At 55.3% G+C, this 17,879-nt stretch overlaps 2 protein-coding genes across 2 annotated transcripts; one reads left to right on the forward strand and one right to left on the reverse strand.

Annotated features, from left to right (window-relative positions):
* Positions 1-7,224: 7,224 nt before the first annotated feature.
* Positions 7,225-11,026, forward strand: LOC136515251 (uncharacterized). Its single transcript, XM_066508900.1, has 2 exons — positions 7,225-7,547; positions 11,011-11,026. Exons 1-2 carry the CDS (start codon positions 7,225-7,227, stop codon positions 11,024-11,026), a joined length of 339 nt encoding a protein of 112 aa, XP_066364997.1.
* A 1,635-nt stretch (positions 11,027-12,661) lies between these two features.
* LOC136514779 (putative WUSCHEL-related homeobox 2) lies at positions 12,662-13,952 on the reverse strand. The gene is made up of 2 exons (XM_066508486.1): positions 13,218-13,952; positions 12,662-13,104 (listed from the first exon to the last, which is right to left on the reverse strand). The coding sequence occupies exons 1-2, from the start codon at positions 13,749-13,751 to the stop codon at positions 12,853-12,855; spliced, it is 786 nt and encodes a 261-aa protein (XP_066364583.1). The 5' UTR covers positions 13,752-13,952; the 3' UTR covers positions 12,662-12,852.
* Between the last annotated feature and the right edge of the window lie 3,927 nt (positions 13,953-17,879).

Below are 17,879 nucleotides of genomic sequence, written 5' to 3' on the forward strand. Positions count from 1 at the left end.
AGGCAAAGAGGACAGGGCGGCAGGTAGCCGCTCCCCGCTTCGCCCAGGGGCGGGCACCGCCACACCCCCACTCAATGTCCTGCCGGCCGCACGAAACGAGAACATCGCTCTTGCACGACCTCAGCGCCCAGACCTAGAGCAGCTCTGTGAGCTCCAGGCCAAGGTCGAACAAGACCAACTCCTTCTGCAGCAGCTTCGAGACTCTCTCGAACAAGAGCAGCGAGGTCGCGGCGAAGGCGGAGGAGCCCAACGGAGGGCCCGCGATATGCATCACCGCATCCATGACGATGAAGGGAGCGAGCAACCCCTAGTCTTCAATCGCGCTAGCCAGAACATCGCGGCTGCGGCGATGCTGGTCTACGCAATGCCCGAGCCTTCTACCACGAAGGGGCGGCGGGTCCGCGGCGAGCTCCGGGATCTCCTAGAGACCGCCGCGGTTCAGCAGGCCGAGAGTTCTGCCTCCCGACGGCATGGGGGCGCCACGAGCCTGCCCACGGCGCTGCCTTGACAGGAGAGGGAAGCCCCGGCTCGTCCCGAGCCCGACCGAGCGCCAATAGCCCATAGGGTCCCCATGCTTCTGGACCACCTCGGCAATCGACGCGAGGTGCAGGGAGACCATGAGGTGATCAGCAGGCGACGACGCCACGACAACGAGGGGCCCGCTCGAGGCTACCACCCACACCGAGGCGGTTGCTACGACAGCGGGGAGGACCGCAGTCCTTCCCCTGAACCGCCAGGCCCTCGGGTCTTCAGCAGGGCCATCCGCGCTGCTCTTTTTCCCACCCGGTTCCGGCAGCCGGCCAATCTCGCAAGGTACAGCGGCGAGACCAACCCGGAGCTCTGGCTTGCCGATTACCGCCTAGCCTGCCAGCTGGGTGGCGCGGACGATGACCTGCTCATCATCCGCAATCTCCCCTTGCTCCTGTCGGACTCGGCGTGAGCCTGGCTCGAGCACCTTCCTCCCTCGCAAATCCATGACTGGCGCGACTTGGTTAGGATCTTCGTCGGGAACTTCCAGGGCACATACGTGCGCCCTAGGAACTCCTGGGACCTTAAGAACTATCGCCAGAAGCCGAACGAGTCTCTCCGAGACTTCATCCGGTGCTTCTCCAAACAGTGCACCGAGTTGCCCAGTGTCGGCGATTCGGAGATCGTCCAAGCTTTCCTCTCCGACACCACTTGTCGGGACCTGGTCCGAGAGTTAGGTCAGAATGTGCCGCGCTCTGCTGCCGCGCTTCTCGACATCGCCACCAGCTTCGCCTTGGGTGAAGAGGCTGTCGGAGCCATCTTCCCCAACACCGACACCAAGGGTAAGCGGAGAGACGAGGCCCCCGAGGCCTCAGCCTCCCACCTCCCTAAGAGAAAGAAAAAGGGGCGCCTGGGGAAGCAGGAGGTCCTGGAGGCTGATCTGGTCGTAGCCGCGGAACGCAAGAACCCCCGAGGCTTCAAAGGCCCCAGGCCCTTCGACGACATGCTCAAGAAACCCTGCCCTTACCACCAGGGCCCGGTCAAGCACGCTCTCGAGGATTGCACCATGCTGCGGTGTTACTACACCAAGCTCAGGTTCCCCGACGACGACGCCAAGCAGAAGGGCGCCGGCGGCCGGGACGAAGACAAGGACGATGGGTTCCCCGAGGTATGCAATGCCTTCATGATCTTTGGTGGGCCCTCGGCCTGCCTTACGGCGTGGCAGCGCAAGAGGGAACGCCGAGAAGTCTTCTCGGTCAAGGTGGCCATCCCCCAGTACCTCAACTGGTCCCGAGAGGCGATCACCTTTGATCGAGATGACCACCCTGACCATATTCCGAATCTCGGGCAGTACCCACTGGTCGTCGACCCGATCGTTGGCAACACCCGACTCTCCAAAGTGTTGATGGACGGAGGCAGCGGCCTCAACATCCTCTACGCCAACACCCTGGAGCTCTTGGAGATCGACCGGTCGAGGCTCCGAGGCGATGTCGCACCCTTCCATGGCATCGTGCCAGGGAAGCGTATGCGACCCCTCGGGCGCATCGACCTTCCTGTCTGCTTCGGCACCCCCTCCAACTACCGCAAGGAAGTCCTCACCTTCGAGGTAGTCGGGTTCGGGGGAGCCTACCACGCCATCCTGGGGCGGCCGTGCTACGCCAAGTTCATGGCAGTGCCCAACTACACCTACCTCAAGCTCAAAATGCCAGGCCCTAGCGTTGTCATCACAGTCGAGTCCACGTACGAACATGCGTACGACTGCGACGTCGAATGCATCGAGTACGCCGAGGCTCTTGCAGAGGCCAAGACCCTCATCACCCACCTCGACCAACTCAGTGGCGAGGTACCTGACTCCAAGCGTTGCACGGGGGCGTTCGAGCCCGCGAAAACCATCAAACTCATCCCGGTCGACCCCGCCTGCCCCGATGACCGAGCGCTAAGGATCAGCGCCTCCCTCGACATCAAATAGGAAGCCGTGCTCGTCGACTTTCTCCGCGCGAACGCCGACATATTCGCATGGAGTCCCTCGGACATGCTGGGCATACCAAGGGAGGTCGCTGAGCACGCCCTGGACATCCGGGCCAGATCTAGACCCGCGAGACAACGCCTGCGCCGCTTCGACGAGGAAAAGCGTAGGGCCATCGGTGAGGAGATACAGAAACTCTTGGCGGCCGAGTTTATCAAGGAAGTGTCCCACCCAGAGTGGTTGGCTAACCCCGTGTTGGTCAAGAAGAAAAATGGGAAATGGAGAATGTGTGTAGACTACACCGGTTTGAACAAAGCCTGTCTAAAGGTCCCCCTCCCATTACCTCGAATCGATCAAATCATTGACTCCACCGCAGGGTGCGAGACCCTGTCTTTCCTCGATGCGTATTCTGGTTACCATCAGATCAAGATGAAAGAATCTGACCAGCTCACGACTTCTTTCATCACACCATTCGGCATGTACTGCTACGTCACGATGCCCTTCGGCCTCAAAAACGTAGGTGCCACGTACCAACGATGCATGACACAGGTCTTTGGCGACAACATTGGGCGGACCGTCGAGGCCTACGTAGACGACATCGTGGTCAAGACCAGGAAGGCCGAGGGTCTCATCGACGACTTAAGGATAACCTTCAAATGCCTTAGGGAGAAGGGCATCAAGCTCAATCCCGAGAAGTGTGTGTTCGGGGTCCCCCGAGGCATGCTCTTAGGATTCATAGTCTCGGAACACGGCATTGAAGCCAACCCAGAGAAGGTCTCGGCCATAACCAGCATGGGACCAATCAGAGACCTCAAGGGAGTGCAAAGGGTCATGGGATGCCTTGCGGCCCTGAGCCGCTTCATCTCACGCCTCGGCGAAAAAGGCTTGCCTCTGTACCGACTCTTGAGAAAGTCTGAGCGTTTTTCTTGGACCCCCGAGGCCGAGGAAGCCCTCGATAGACTCAAGAGGCTGCTCACCAATCCTCCCGTCCTGATACCCCTGGCCATGGACGAGGCCCTCTTACTCTACGTCGCCGAAACGACCCAAGTGGTCAGCGCCGCCGTAGTGGTAGAGAGGCAGGAAGAAGGGCATACTCTGCCCACCCAACGACCTATTTATTTCATCAGCGAGGTGCTCTCCGAGACCAAAGCACGCTACCCCCACATCCAGAAGCTGGTCTACGCCATGGTCCTGGCCCGGCGCAAACTGCGCCACTACTTCGAGTCGCACCCGGTGACTGTGGTATCATCCTTCCCCCTGGGCGAGATAGTCCATAACTGGGAGGCCTCGGGCAGGATAGCCAAGTGGGCTATCGAGCTTATGGGGGAAACCTTGACCTTCGCGCCTCGAAAAGCGATCAAGTCTCAGGTCTTGGCCGATTTCGTGGCTGAATGGACAGATACCCAACTGCCACCTGCTCAAATTCAGACGGAATGCTGGACCCTGTACTTCGACGGATCCCTGATGAAGATCGGGGCAGGCGCGGGCCTGCTCTTCATTTCACCCCTTGGAGTACACATGCGCTACATGGTGCGGCTCCACTTCACCGCCTCCAACAACGTGGCCGAATACGAGGCCCTCATCAATGGCTTGCAAGTCGCCATCGAGCTTGGGGCATGGTGCCTTGACGTCCGAGGCGACTCGCGGCTCGTTATAGATCAAGTGATGAAGGAGTCAAACTGCCTCGACCCCAAAATGGAGGCTTACTGCAAGATGGTACGACGCCTAGAAGACAAGTTCGACGGTCTCGAACTAAATCACGTCACGCGGAAATATAACGAGGCCGCCGACGAGCTGGCAAAGATGGCCTCAGCGCGAGCCCCGGTCCCCCCGAACGTCTTCGCCAAAGACCTCCACAAACCTTCCATCGGCTGCACCTCGACAATAGAGGAGGGCCCACCTGTGGAGCCCATGGCAAAGCCCAACGCCCCCTCTGCTGCCGAGACCCCCTCGACCGAGCCTGAGGTCATGGAGGTCAACGCCGAGCCTCTGTAGACTGATCAGGACGCAGATTGGCGGGTCCCGTTCCTCGGTTGGCTTGATCAGGGGGAGCTTCCTGACGACAGGACCGAAGCGCGACGGCTCGCGTGCCGAGCCAAGACCTACGCCCTCTACAACGGCGAATTGTACAGGCGAAGTCCCTCAGGTGTCCTCCAACGATGTATTAGTGCCAAGGCGGGCCAAGCCCTGCTTTGGGACTTACACGCAGGCGCCTGCGGGCACCATGCGGTGCCTCGGACGCTCGTAGGGAACGCTTTCCGCCAAGGGTTCTACTGGCCGATGGCGGTCGCCGACGCTACCAAGCTAGTACGCTCCTGCGAAGGATGCCAGTACTACGCTCGGTAGACACATCTCCCGGCCCTGGCCCTGCAAACCATCCCCATCACATGGCCGTTCGCCGTGTGGGGGCTCAACATGGTCGGGCCTCTGCAAAAGGCCCCTGGGGGCTACACCCATCTACTGGTATCAATCGACAAGTTCTCCAAATGGATCGAGGCTCGTCCGATCATTCGAATCAAATCCGAGCAGGTGGTGCTGTTCTTCACCGACATTATCCATAGGTTTGGGGTCCCCAACACCATCATCACCGACAACGGGACGCAGTTCACCGATGAAAAGTTCCTAATGTTTTGCGACGACCACCACATCCGTGTGGCCTAGTCGGCCATAGGACACCCAAGGACCAACGGCCAAGTAGAGCGTGCCAACGGCATGATCCTACAAGGCCTCAAGCCAAGGATTCACAACCGGTTGAAAAAGTTTGGCAAGAAATGGCTTGTCGAACTCCCGTTGGTCATCTGGAGCCTGAGGAATACTCCAAGCCGAGCCACGGGATTCACGCCTTTCTTCCTAGTCTATGGGGCCGAGGCCATCCTCCCCACCGACCTGGAATATGGTTCCCCGAGGCTACAAGCCTATAACGAACAAAGTAACTGCACCACCCGAGAGGACGCCCTTGATCAGCTGGAGGAAGCCCGAGACGCCGTGCTACTACACTCGGCCAAGTACCAGCAGAGCCTGCGGCGCTATCAGGCCCGACGCGTCCGACGCCGAGACTTGAAGGTAGGCGACCTAGTGTTGAGGCTAGCACATAGCAACAAGGGTTGCCACAAGCTGACCCCACCATGGGAAGGACCATACATCGTCGCCCAAGTACTGAAGCCCGGGACCTATAAGCTGGCCAACGAGAAGGGTGAAATCTTCACCAACGCTTGGAACATAGAACATCTACGTCGCTTTTATCCCTAAATTTCCAAGCATTGTATATGTCGTTTCCCGAAATACAATTAAAAAGCATTCTTTAGTTGGTCTTATTTTTCGAGAAACCCCCCGAGCCCATCGTAGGTCTCGGCAATATAATCAACATGACAAGGGAGACTCGGCTCTGCCTTAGCAGAACTAAGCCTCCCTCAGGGGCTAGATGGGGGACTCCCCCTAGGTCCCACGCACCATTCTTTAGTTGTTTTTCGCAAAAATTCCTACGCCGAGACTCTAGCAGGCTCTGACGAATCATTCGTAAAGACTCCTCGAACCAAGGTCTGTTTCCTAAGCAAGAGGCCAGTAGAGTCATGAGACGGCCTATGCCCCCGGGCTACGGCACTCCCTCACTACCTCTCGCTCAAGGGACGGCTTAGGCCCCAAAGGGGTATTTTGCAAACGAAATCTGATCAGAAACAACAGAGGACAAAGGCTCGGAAGCATGAGAAAAACAACTAAGAAACACAAATACTTTAGAAACAAGGGCCTCGATGGCCACAAACGTTATGATACAAAAATAACCCCTGTTCTATCTTTACATAGCCCCCGGGGCCCAGATTAAGGCTCGGGGCCTTCAGCACCGGCAGATGGTAGGGGAGGAACCACCTCCTCTTCGAAGAGCGTCGCCAGCGCCGCGCCAGGGCCCTCTGCCGCCTCCATCAGCTTCGCGACCGCCGCGTTGGCCTCCTCCTCATCATCAGGCAGAACATAGCCATCACTGATGGCCGGGAGGTCGACGCCAAGGTAGTGAGAGGAGATGACGGCCATCGCCCGCTTGACACCCGTGTGCAGCGCCCCTCGGAGCCGTTCGCGCATCTGGCTGCTCAGCGCAATCAAGCGGCTCCCAAGGGAGCTGCCTGACTGAACCCCCTCGACCTCCAAGGCCTCGCAGGCGAAAAGGGCGGCACGTTTCAGCGCCTCATGCTCCTTGATCTCGGTATCGAGCACTGTCTGCACCGCGCTGGAAGCCTCGGTGGCCCAAGAGAACTCCGCCTCTGACTCTGCACCGCGGAAAATGCAATGAGGTCGAGCCAGAGAAAAGACAACCTAAGTTAGGGACGGAAGCCCACGGAACTCACCCTTGGCCTTCTGCTCCCAGCGTCGGGTCTCGGCCTGACAGGCCTCGGCTTTCTCCTTCAACCGCTGGGCCTCGACCCGAGAGGCCTCGGCCGCCCTGGAAGCTTCACTCCTTGGGTGGCCAGTTCCTCGGCAACAAAGGGCACGACGGCCCCATCCGACCGTGTAGGGGCCGCCTCATCAACCCCTCCTTGGGCGGCCGGTTCCTTTGGGTCGACCCTCGCCGACACCGCGCCGCGTTGGATGGCGGCTTGTGCCTCCGCCACCCAGTGGGCAAAGGAGCCGGGGCTCGCCTTAAGCGCCTTAAGGGGCGCCAAGGGGAGGTCATCCGCAGGCCGCTTCCGACTAAAGAAAATTAACCTACAGGGTCAACGCGAGACCAAAAAAGCGAACGGAAGACACTACGACCCTGCCAAAAATACACTTACTTAGAACGGGGCGGCCCCCGCTTCGCCATGGCAAACCGCATCCGCAACGGCGGAGGCGGCGGCAGTGGCATCGCATCCGTGTCCATCGGCGCCGGTCGGTCCTCAGTGGACCCCGGTGCCCCTTCGGTCCTCTGCGGGGGCGGTGGCGTCGCCTCCACCGCCACCTGCTCTGCCGCGGCCGCCGAGCTTACCGGGCTGACGGCGCGTTTGCCTAACGCCCGCGCCTCGGGCGTGTCGGCCTCGGCCCCGGAGCGGGCAACCGCCGGCCCCGGGTCCGCTTCTCCTCCTCTTCCCGGGGGTGCTGGGCTACTTGCCGACGCCCCGGGCGCCACCTCCACGACGTTAGGAAGGTGGTCTAGGGGACCTCGCCCTCCCTCGCCCTTGTCGTTCCCGTCCGAGGCCTCCGTCGACAACGACGTCGATGGGGATTCCTCCAACGGGAGACCATCCTTCCGTTGCTGACGGCGGCGCTTATCCAATGCCTCATGCGCAAGGATGTGCTTCATGCGCTTCGCCGCCTTAGCGTCCTTTCGCTTCTTCTGCGCGTCGGCGTGAGCGTGGTTGATCGCCCGCTGCCCCGCGTCCTTGGGAACGGGCGGCGGGGAGGAGCGTACGTCTCTCATCCCCTGAAGGAACGACAAATGCGCATAAGGAAACAAGGGATAAAGGGAGATTGAGGAGGCTCAGAGGCTACAGCGGCACTCGACTTACCAGTGAAAGGAACCCCCGCGACGGTCGCATCGCGAAGGGGGTCAGGTTGTCGCCCCTCAACTTCGCATCCACCGTCTCCCCCAGCCGACGGAGAATTTCCTCGTCGGAGAGGGCGGAGGAAGACATCTGGGTGCCTTCAACGGGCTCACCCGGCCTCATCTCGAACAGCCGCCGCCGCCGAGCCATCAGCGGCAGCACCCTCTGGCGGTGGAAGGCGGCCACGACCACAGCGACCGTGAGGCCATGGCTCCGCAGCCTCGCCAGCCCCTCTAGGAGCGGCTCCAGCTTGGGCTGGTCGACCTTCGGGATACCCCACTTCCATTTCTCCGGGCAACTCCCCATAATCCGCCCGGTGTAGGGGGGAAGTCCTCCGCCGTCGTTGCGGAGGTAAAACCAACTCGTGTACCACCGGCGGTTGGAGGACGTGAGTTGGGCCGGGATGTAGAGGTGCAGGCGGTCCTGACGCACTTGGAGAGTGCAGCCTTCGGCCCTCAATGCCTTCCTCTTACCCGACGTGCCCGTTGGCTTGGTAGTATGCCCCGCCTGGAACAGGTGGAGCCACAACTCCCAATGGGGAGCGATCCCCAAATACCCCTCGCAGACGGCAACGAAGATAGCCACCTGAGCGATGGAGTTGGGATTAAAGTTGTGGAGCTCCACGCCGTAGTAGTGCGGGAGCGCCCTCATGAACCGGTCCGCCGGGACGCCGAGGCCGCGCTCGTGGAAGGAGACAAAGCTCACGACATAGCCGTCGCGGGGCCTCGGCTCCGGCTCGCCGTACGGAGCAATCCACTCCGGCCTACTAGGGTCTATCACCGGGCGGAGGAGTCCACCGTCGACAAGCGATTGGAGCATCTCCTCAGTGACGTCCGACGGATCCCAGGGTCCGCCTCGACAACGACGACGTTGCCGGCCATGGGTGCGATGGAGGAATCAGGCGCGGCAGTGAGTTTTTTCTCTCTCCCTCCCACGCTCTCGCTTTTTTCCTCGCTTTCTCCCTAGGCTCGCTCTTCTCTCCTCTTCTTCCCAGCACCCGCTGCTCTGGCCACCCTAGGGCAACAGAGTCAGGGACGACATCGGGGCGAGCCTACGAATGGCCCAGGCCCGAGCGAACGGTCGCTCGGGGCGTCCTAAGTCGTGTCCGAGACCGACGGGGAAGTATCCGAATGGGATCCCACCGTAGGGAGGCATCGAGCCACCGAGGCCCGCGAACGGCCTCAGCACCCACTAGAGAAACCCCCTGGTACTCTTGGAGTGCGTCTCTGGACCACTAGCCGTCCCCCAGCGAACGGGGCTCGGGCCTCCACTTGGACTACCCGCTAACAGCTCACCGGAAGTGTCCACGCTCGTGCCCATCGAGGGTAGCCTAGCACATTCCACCCCTCCTTCCGAGCGAAAGGAAGCGTGAGGATCATACCCAAAGTCAGGGGACCCCTGACGAACCTCTCGCTCTGTGCGGAGGCTAGAGGGCTTCTTCCTGCAGCCTCGTCGAGACCCCCGCAACCCGAACTTGCGCTTGGGGGCTCGGCAAATGCAATAAGAACTACTCGTTTAGACGCGAAAATGAAGAAAGCCCCTGGAGGAATAACTCCACTCCTCCGGGGGCTCGGGGGCTACACCCGGCGGGTGCGCTCGCGCGCACCCACCGGAACCTCAAAAAACAAACCCCAATTCCTACGGGGCAGGTATCAACCAAGCCTCAGCAAACCCTCAGGGGGAGTGCACGCACTCCCCCTGAGGCTCGGGGGCTACTGTCGGGTACCTTAGAATGGGGTACCCCAAGCAAAACACCAAATGGGTCGGCGCCAGCTAGAAGGTAAGTCGTGGGCCCCTCACCCACCATGACCGAGCCCACTAGGTCCTCCCCCTCCTCGTCTCGAGCCTCGAGCAGGAGGTCTCAGCACCCTAACGCAAACTCCGCTTCATGCGAGGCTCCCCAGGGAAGGCCTCGGCAGGGAACGCCATCTCCGCCTCACCCGAGGCTCTCCACGGAAGGCCTCGGCAGGAGGCGCGTTCTCCGTATCGCGCGAGGCCTCTCGCCCGAGGCCTCGACAAGGAGCCTGATCTCCGTCTCGCGCGAGGCCTCATTCTCCGTGTCGCTCGAGGCCGGCTCGTCCGCGGTCCGTCGCCCCCCGCCTCGGCCGACCCTCCCGACAGCGTGTCATGTCTCATTAATGCTTCAACCACTCTCGCAATCTCAGCCGGACGGTGGCTCAACGCCACAGGACGGCCGACGTGACCCGAGGTCGCATCAGCGCCATACCGGCCAGGACAGGGCACGGCGGGGATTACCAGCCACTGTGTCCTACCGCTGTGTCCACGATCAGCGCCATACCGGCTGGGACAGGGTACGACGGGGATTACCGGGCACTGTGTCCAAACGCTGTACCCATGATCGGCCGCCCGCTCAAGGCCTCGGCACTGTACACCAGGGCCTCGGCGATCTTGGGGTTCGAGCCTGCCGAGACCCCCCCACCGCAGTACAAGCCTCGGCACCGACCAAGTCTCGCCCTCGTGCACAGTCCGTCCACAGTGGCTTACACGTTCGCCGCCGTGTCCACTCCGAGGCATTCCCGGGGCTCCCACGACGCACAGGATCTGATGGGACGACCACGCCGCCCCGGTACTCCAAGGACGGACCACTCCGACGACCACGCCACCACAGGAACAGGCCACAGGGTTCGGACATACCGTCACGCCGCCACAGGAACAGGCCACAGGGTTCGGACATACCGTCACGCCGCCACAGGAACAGACCACAGGGTTCGGACATGCCGCCCTTGTTGGCATGACGCCGCATAGTAATACATGTACTGTCCCTGTCCTCCCTTCAACTATAAAAGGAGAGGACTTGGGCCACTTAGAAGGGGGGAGGACACCGGGGGGGAACACATACACACGCACACATTCCAGCTGCTTGAGAGCAACGTCTCAGACGGCCCACACGACACCTTGCCGAGACCTGGGACTAGTTCCCTCTCTCCCTTAGCTTGTAACCCCCTACTACGAGCACTTGGGTGCAAGGAATACAAGTTCGATCTCTCAGACTGGACGTAGGGCACCGATTGCCCGAACCAGTATAAATCTTATGTCTCTTTGCAGGGGCCGCCGCTGGTGAGGATGATGTCACCACCACTGGGGTGAACTTGAGAATGTTGGCCCCATTGACCGGCCATGGCGCATCCCCTTCCTCACGACCCCGCGTCTTCCTTCGAAAAGGCCACCATTGCATCTCGCACCGAATACCATCACATCTCACACTAGACCCTTACCGCACCCTTGACCTGGCACCGGACCTTCACATGACAAATAGTGGAGGACGATTAGGAGAGAAGAGATCAAGAGGAGTGGAGAGAGGGGTCGAGGGAGCACACCTATTGTCATGGGGAGAAAAGAGGTGGGCGGTTGGCGGCCATTGACGCGACCACGAGCATAGGCTCCACCAGATCCGCGAGGAGGAGGCGCCTGGCTGGTTCCACTTGCTGTGGAGAGAGGAGAGGTGGGCGGTGTCTATGGGGAGATTGAAGAGAGATGGGCGACGATGGCGGGATGACGACTGCGGGAAGAATGAAGAATGAAGAACAGGGAAGTGGCAACTTGGAGATGGGTTAGGGTTTGTTATATGGACCATGCTTTGGTTGGGCTTTTTTCAGAGGCCGGCCTCTTAAGAGGCCAGCCTCTGAAAATAGGTTCGATTTTCAGAGGCGGGTCTCTTAAAAGGCCTATCTCTATTAATATGATTTTTAGAGACAGATGTCTCTGAAATTCACTCGTTATTTTAGGAGACCATCTTAACTTTTGCCTGCCTCTGTTAATCAAAATGCATGTCTCCTAAAATCTTTTTTGTGCTAGTGTAGTTAGCTCATTATAGTTGGCATAAGTAGGTCGAGATGACCGTGCAACAAGTTATACATCTCATTGCAATGCACGAACATATTTGCTAGTAGATATTGAAAGGAGAAAAAATTCTTCCCCGGTTTCTTGGTTCATCACTCTCTCCTCGAGTCATCTGTCCCCACTCCCTTGAGTATAAGAATTCTAGCCGGTTTTGTTAAGAGAAGTAATACATGATAAACTGGAGATAATATTCATGCTTAGTTTTCTGCCATGTCCATGACCTGAATCATAATCGTGCTCATATGAGTTAGAATAGCGCGCGTCCTGCCACGACACAGAATCCGATTCCAAGAAGTATTCAAAATAAATGACGCAAGTCAGTACGTTCCATTGCAACGTACCAACGTGTTCATATGTTTTTCCCCTAAAAAGGAGAAAGACCACCGTGAAGTACAGTTTATTAGTTTGAGGCTGATTCTTTGGTGGGAAAACGAAACAGAAGGCAGGCAAAAAAAAAAAAAAAGTCCACACACACAGGGTGTGCACCGGGGATCTAGATGCTAGAGATGAGACACTATGAGAGAGGGAGAGATCTAGAGAGAGACTTAGGGAGGAGGGAGTTGGTGGACGTTGGGAGTTGGGGGACCAGCATGCAATGTAAGGAACATTCCATTTCATCATATTCATATGAACTTTAGTTTGATCTCCTCTCCCACCAGTTAAATGTGCCCGTGCGTACAGGACCAAGCTACTCAAGAGCTTGCTCCTGGTGCTCAGTGCTCACTCCCTCTAGCTAGTGTAGACGTACAGTACGTGCACTAATCTGTAATCTCTATAAACTAAGTACACCCTCTAATCAAACACGTACATGCACCGGAAAGAACAAGAAGACAGATGACGACGACGACGACGACGACATAGCTCGTAGCCATGGAGACTGGAGAGAGGGAGAGAAGCTAGCTAGCTCTAGCTCTAGCTGTAGCTAAATTGATTGGGAGGGACGAGATCGATCATGTCAGTGTGTGCACTACTGCATGACATGCATCAAATTAAACAACTGATGACGACGACTAGCTAAGTGATTAATAATGGCCATTCATAGGTCGATCAGGCCACGTCGTGCTGCTCTTTCTTGAGCCCGCCGGGGAAGAGGTCCAGCGTCTTGAGCGGCCGGCAGAAGGCAGCCGGCGGCGGCGCCACCTCGAACCCCGGAGTCGTCGTCATGTCGACGGCGGTGGAGGCGGAGCTCACGACGACGTCGTCAAGCGCCACGCCGAAGTTGTCCAGCTTCCCCAGCGACGAGTACTCCGGCCGGCCGAGCGCCTCCGCCGCCGGCACAAGCCCTCCTCCTCCGCCACCCTGTGCGTCGTTGCATGGACGGATTAGTATATTATATTATATATATAGCGAGATAACTCTGGCGATGTGACGTGTAGATAGACGATAGTACGTACGTACTACTCGGTTCCTACCTGATGCTGATAGTGGAACTGCTGGGTCGTCGGCGACGGGGGAGTGGCGTTGCCGGCGCACCTGCTCGCCGGTGCAGCGGCAGCGAAGGGGTAGTAGTAGCCGTACGCCGCAGCGGCCGCTGCCACGGCAGCAGCCGGGGTGGGCGACGTCGACGGGGAGAGCAACTGATGATGCCCGTACGGCGCGACCGGCGGCGGCGCGGCGGCCAGGAAGCCGCCGTGGTGCGCCGCGGCGGTGTAGTACTGGGCGCAGGAGAGGAGGTGGTGGCTCATGCAGAGCCTGCGGCGCAGCTTCTGGCGGTCCCGGGCCTTGTGGTTCTGGAACCAGTAGAAGACGTTCTTGCCCTCGATGCGGCCGTAGCAGGCGAGGTGCGCCGTGATGTGCTGGATCTGCGACGCGTTGGGCGTGCGCAGGCCGCCCCGGTACATCGCCTCCAGGATCATCAGCTGCTCCGGCGTCGGGCACCACCGCGTCAACCCCGCCACCACCTGCGGCTGCGGCTGGCCCTGCTGTTGCTGCTGCTGCGACGGCATGTCGTCGTCTACCTCGCTCGATCTGCCAACTACGTACTTCCAGCTAGGATTTGATGAGTAGCTATTTGTGTACGTGCTCGATGGATCGATAATCAATCAGTTCGTTGGTTTGTTTGCAAGCTGTCTGTGAATAAGCAAGCAAAGCTTGTTGTTTGTGGCTGGTTGGTTGGGTGTGTTGGGGAGAGACAAAATGGGTATACTAGGAGGGAGGAGGAACAGATGGATAGTTGGATGGATGGAGGTCCGATGAGGATCGGAAGAAGAGGAAGAAGCATATAATGGAGAGAGAGAGGCCGGGCCACTACTGCACTGCTTCCTTCTTCCTGTCTGCAGTATTATATATATAATAATGGATGCAGACACTACTATACATGCACACCACCATTAGAGAGAGAGAGGGAGAGGGAGAGTTGCTACAGTACCTGTCACATCGAATGTTTGCGGCCTGTGCATAGAGCATTAAATGTAGACGAAAAGAAAAACTAATTGCACAGTTTGGTGGGAAATTGCGAGACGAACGTTTTAAACCTAATTAGTCAATGTTTGGACACTATTTGCCAAATAAAAACGAAGGTGCTACAGTAGCCCCAAAATCCAAATAAAAACGAAGGTGCTACAGTAGCCCCAAAATCCAAATTTCGCGAACTAAACAAGGGCCGAGAGGGACATGTGTACTGCAGCGACTGTTTATTTAGAGAGAGAGAGAGAGAGCAGAGGCAGAGCAGACGAGAGATGTGGCAAGCAATTGGCAATGGCATATTATGCAACAGAAGCAGCCTGTGTGCTGTTCATAGGTAAGGTACCGTGGCGAGTAGGTACTACTACTGTAGCGCCGTAATCAAAAGAATGAATGTGATAATCAAGAACGACTGTGTACTGTCGTATGGTGGATTTCCTGACCGATTAACACCACCGCATATCCAACATGTTTCGTACTACCGACAGCCCCGGCCTCCCATCCTCTCCTAGCTATTATCATATGTACAGGATGTATGTATGTATGATCCATGAACCGTTAGTTGTGATGGCCAATGGCTCCAGTTGTCATTATTTCAAACTTGTTTGCAAATACATCCAGCATGTTCGCGGGTTGATTTCAGAGCTTATCAGCTACAACCAATAGTGTTTTCTTCTCACAACAAACCAGTACCAGTTGAATTTATCAGCCTAGAAATCAATCAGCAAAGATCGTCTTAATTTGATGACAGGTGAACATACAAGAGGCAACAGTTCGATCAGTTCCTTGGCGTATTTATTATTGCTAGGATACACGTACGTACGTTGTGTCGTCGTTGATTTCGTGCTTGAACGAACGCGGCGAGCGTGGTACGTGTACTTGTACGTGTTATTTGGTCACTCGTGCTGCTAATAGCTACTCCTCTCGCTCACCAACACAACACAAACGTCAAGCGTCAGTAAAGTGGCTATTGTAGGTACTACGTGTAGCTAGACGATACTAGCTACTCCTACGTCGATCTGCTAGCTAGCTTAGCTTGTTCTAGCAAACGACGACATAGGCCTTGTTTAGTTGAGGGCCAAAATCCAAAAAGTTGCTACAGTACCTGTCACATCGAATGTTTACGGCCCGTGCATGGAGCATTAAATGTAGACGAAAAGAAAAACTAATTGCACAGTTTGGTGGGAAATTGCGAGACGAACGTTTTAAGCCTAATTAGTCAATGTTTGGATACTATTTGCCAAATAAAAACGAAGGTGCTACAGTAGCCCCAAAATCCCAAATTCGCGAACTAAACAAGGGCATAGATGGTGATCCGATTAGGCACCAGCTAGCATGCATGCATTACAGTAACAAGTATATAGAGTGTGTTTGGTTCTTTAGTCGTTTGTAACATCTAATATTTAGATACTAATAAGAAGCATTAAATATAGATTAATTATAAAACCAATTACATAGATGTAGGTTAATTTGCGAGACGAATTTTTAAGCCTAATTAATCCGTCATTAGCACATGTTTACTGTAGTACCACGTTGTCAAATCATGGACTAATTAGGCTTCAAAGATTCGTCTCGTAAATTAGTCACAAGTTGTGTAATTAGTTTCGTAATTAGTCTATATTTAATACTCTGTGCATATATGCATGTATCTAAATATTTGATGTGATAGAAATTTTTAAAAGGTACTATAGAAACCAAATAGACCCTCTGAGACGATAAACCAGAGATGATCTCACAGTTGTGCATGGACGGACGGTCGACCACACTAGAAGCTAGTGCAGTAGGAGTACATTATTCCTATCTGTATCCTGCAACTGTATGCAAGGCTGCCTGCGAGTGCCTTGAATATAGGTTACTGGTGCAGAGTTATTTAGCACGTCGTGTCGTGTCTTCATTCTGATTCTGGCCCGCCCGGCCTCTCGCTGCTGCTGCTCTCTGCATGCATCTGCCTCTGCCTGCTCATCCTTCAGAAAAAAGAAGCCCATCAGTGGTGACTCTTCAGACAGAGATAGAGAGGGAGAAGACCTCAAGGGCATGCACTACATGCGTGCATTTAAGGGGAGAATCTGCCTAGGATTTCGGTCGACGACCACACCAGTAGGTGCGCGTTTAGTTCGGCAACTTTGGAGGTCCAAATTTTACACAGTAAAAGATTTCTCACTATAGTATTTTATTTGTATTTATAAATTATTATCCAAACATTGATTAATTAGTCTTAAAAGATTCGTCTCGCAAAGTTAAAGCAAACTATGCAATTAGTTTTTAATTTTGTCTATATTTAGTACTCCATGTATGTACCGTAAATTTGATGTGACGAAAAATCTTATTTTTACATAGTGCCAAAATTAGGAGTTTGGGGGAACTAGTTGGAGCCCAGGAAAAAGAGAGCTTGCATTGCTCTTGCACAGTTGTTGCCGTTGCAGCAATGGGAAACCGGGGAATTATGAGGTGATGATGGCCCCGCCCCTGCATGCCCTTCCAGCCTCCCCTTCCTTCGTGTCTGGCTCATGGCTCTCGTCAGGACACTTCACAATGGTGCGTGTTTAGTTCGTGAATTTTAGAAATTTGGTTATCGTAGTATTTTTGTTTGTATTTGTCAATTAGTGTTTCATCATGAATTAATTAGGCTCAAAACGTTCGTCTCGCAATTTTCAACTAAACTATGTAATTAGTTTTTTTTTTTTGTCTATATTTAATGCTCTATGCATATCACAATATTGGATACGGTGACTACTGTAGCGTTTTTAAAAAACTTTTGGGGCCTAAGCGAGCAGTTGCTTGCGATGCGTCGTGATGCGTGCCTCCTCTCGGCTAGTGGCCTAGTACTAGTAGCTAGCTGGACTGCTGGGTATATGTGTCCTTGCCGAGTGGCGCTTTTGGAGCAGGGGAAACTGCAGCGGATCAGCAGAATTCAGTGAGTAATTACTGTGGATGAAAATAGTACGGATATTTTTTTCGATCGTATTCGGAACTAAATCCGTTTAGAGGGGTTGAGATCTGTCCATATCCGAGTTCGGATATCCAACATCCGATACCGTATCCATATCCAAATACTCAAATCGCATATTTATGATGTCGATATCTAGTTGTATTCTATCCGACATAGTTGACACTATCCGTATTCGAATCCGAATCCGGACAGAAATATAAAAACAAATGTAATATCGGTGATATCCGTCCGTATTCGATCCGTTTTCGTCTTCCTTTTTGTATTTCCTGCATTCCTTACCTATACGGCTATACGCCTATACCTATACGCTACTGTATACTCCTATACTCCTACGTAGCAGCTAGTCCATCTCGATACCCCCTCCTATACTCGATCCTGTGTCATGTACGTATGTATTATATACGGAGTATTATGTATAGTGTATGTACTCCTATATGGTGAAGCTAACTGTACCTCACATCATTTACTAGTGTTTGCTCTTTTCAATCCCTTCCATGCTCGCAGTACTGCGGCAAATAAAAGAGTTGAGAGACTTTAATTTGTCCAAGGCCTAAAATAAAGGTGGTATCCAATGGTGTTATAACAACTTAAGCATTTGTTTATATACTTGTTAAGGCCATCCTTGCTTTGTGTTTTTTTCGAACCAGTAACAACATGTTCTTCTGATATTTCCACCATGATAAATATAAGGTATTAGAACATTCAAAATTTGTCATGAATT

The sequence above is a fragment of the Miscanthus floridulus genome, chromosome 17 (genome assembly GCF_019320115.1).
Source record: "Miscanthus floridulus cultivar M001 chromosome 17, ASM1932011v1, whole genome shotgun sequence".
Classification (NCBI taxonomy): Eukaryota; Viridiplantae; Streptophyta; class Magnoliopsida; order Poales; family Poaceae; genus Miscanthus; species Miscanthus floridulus.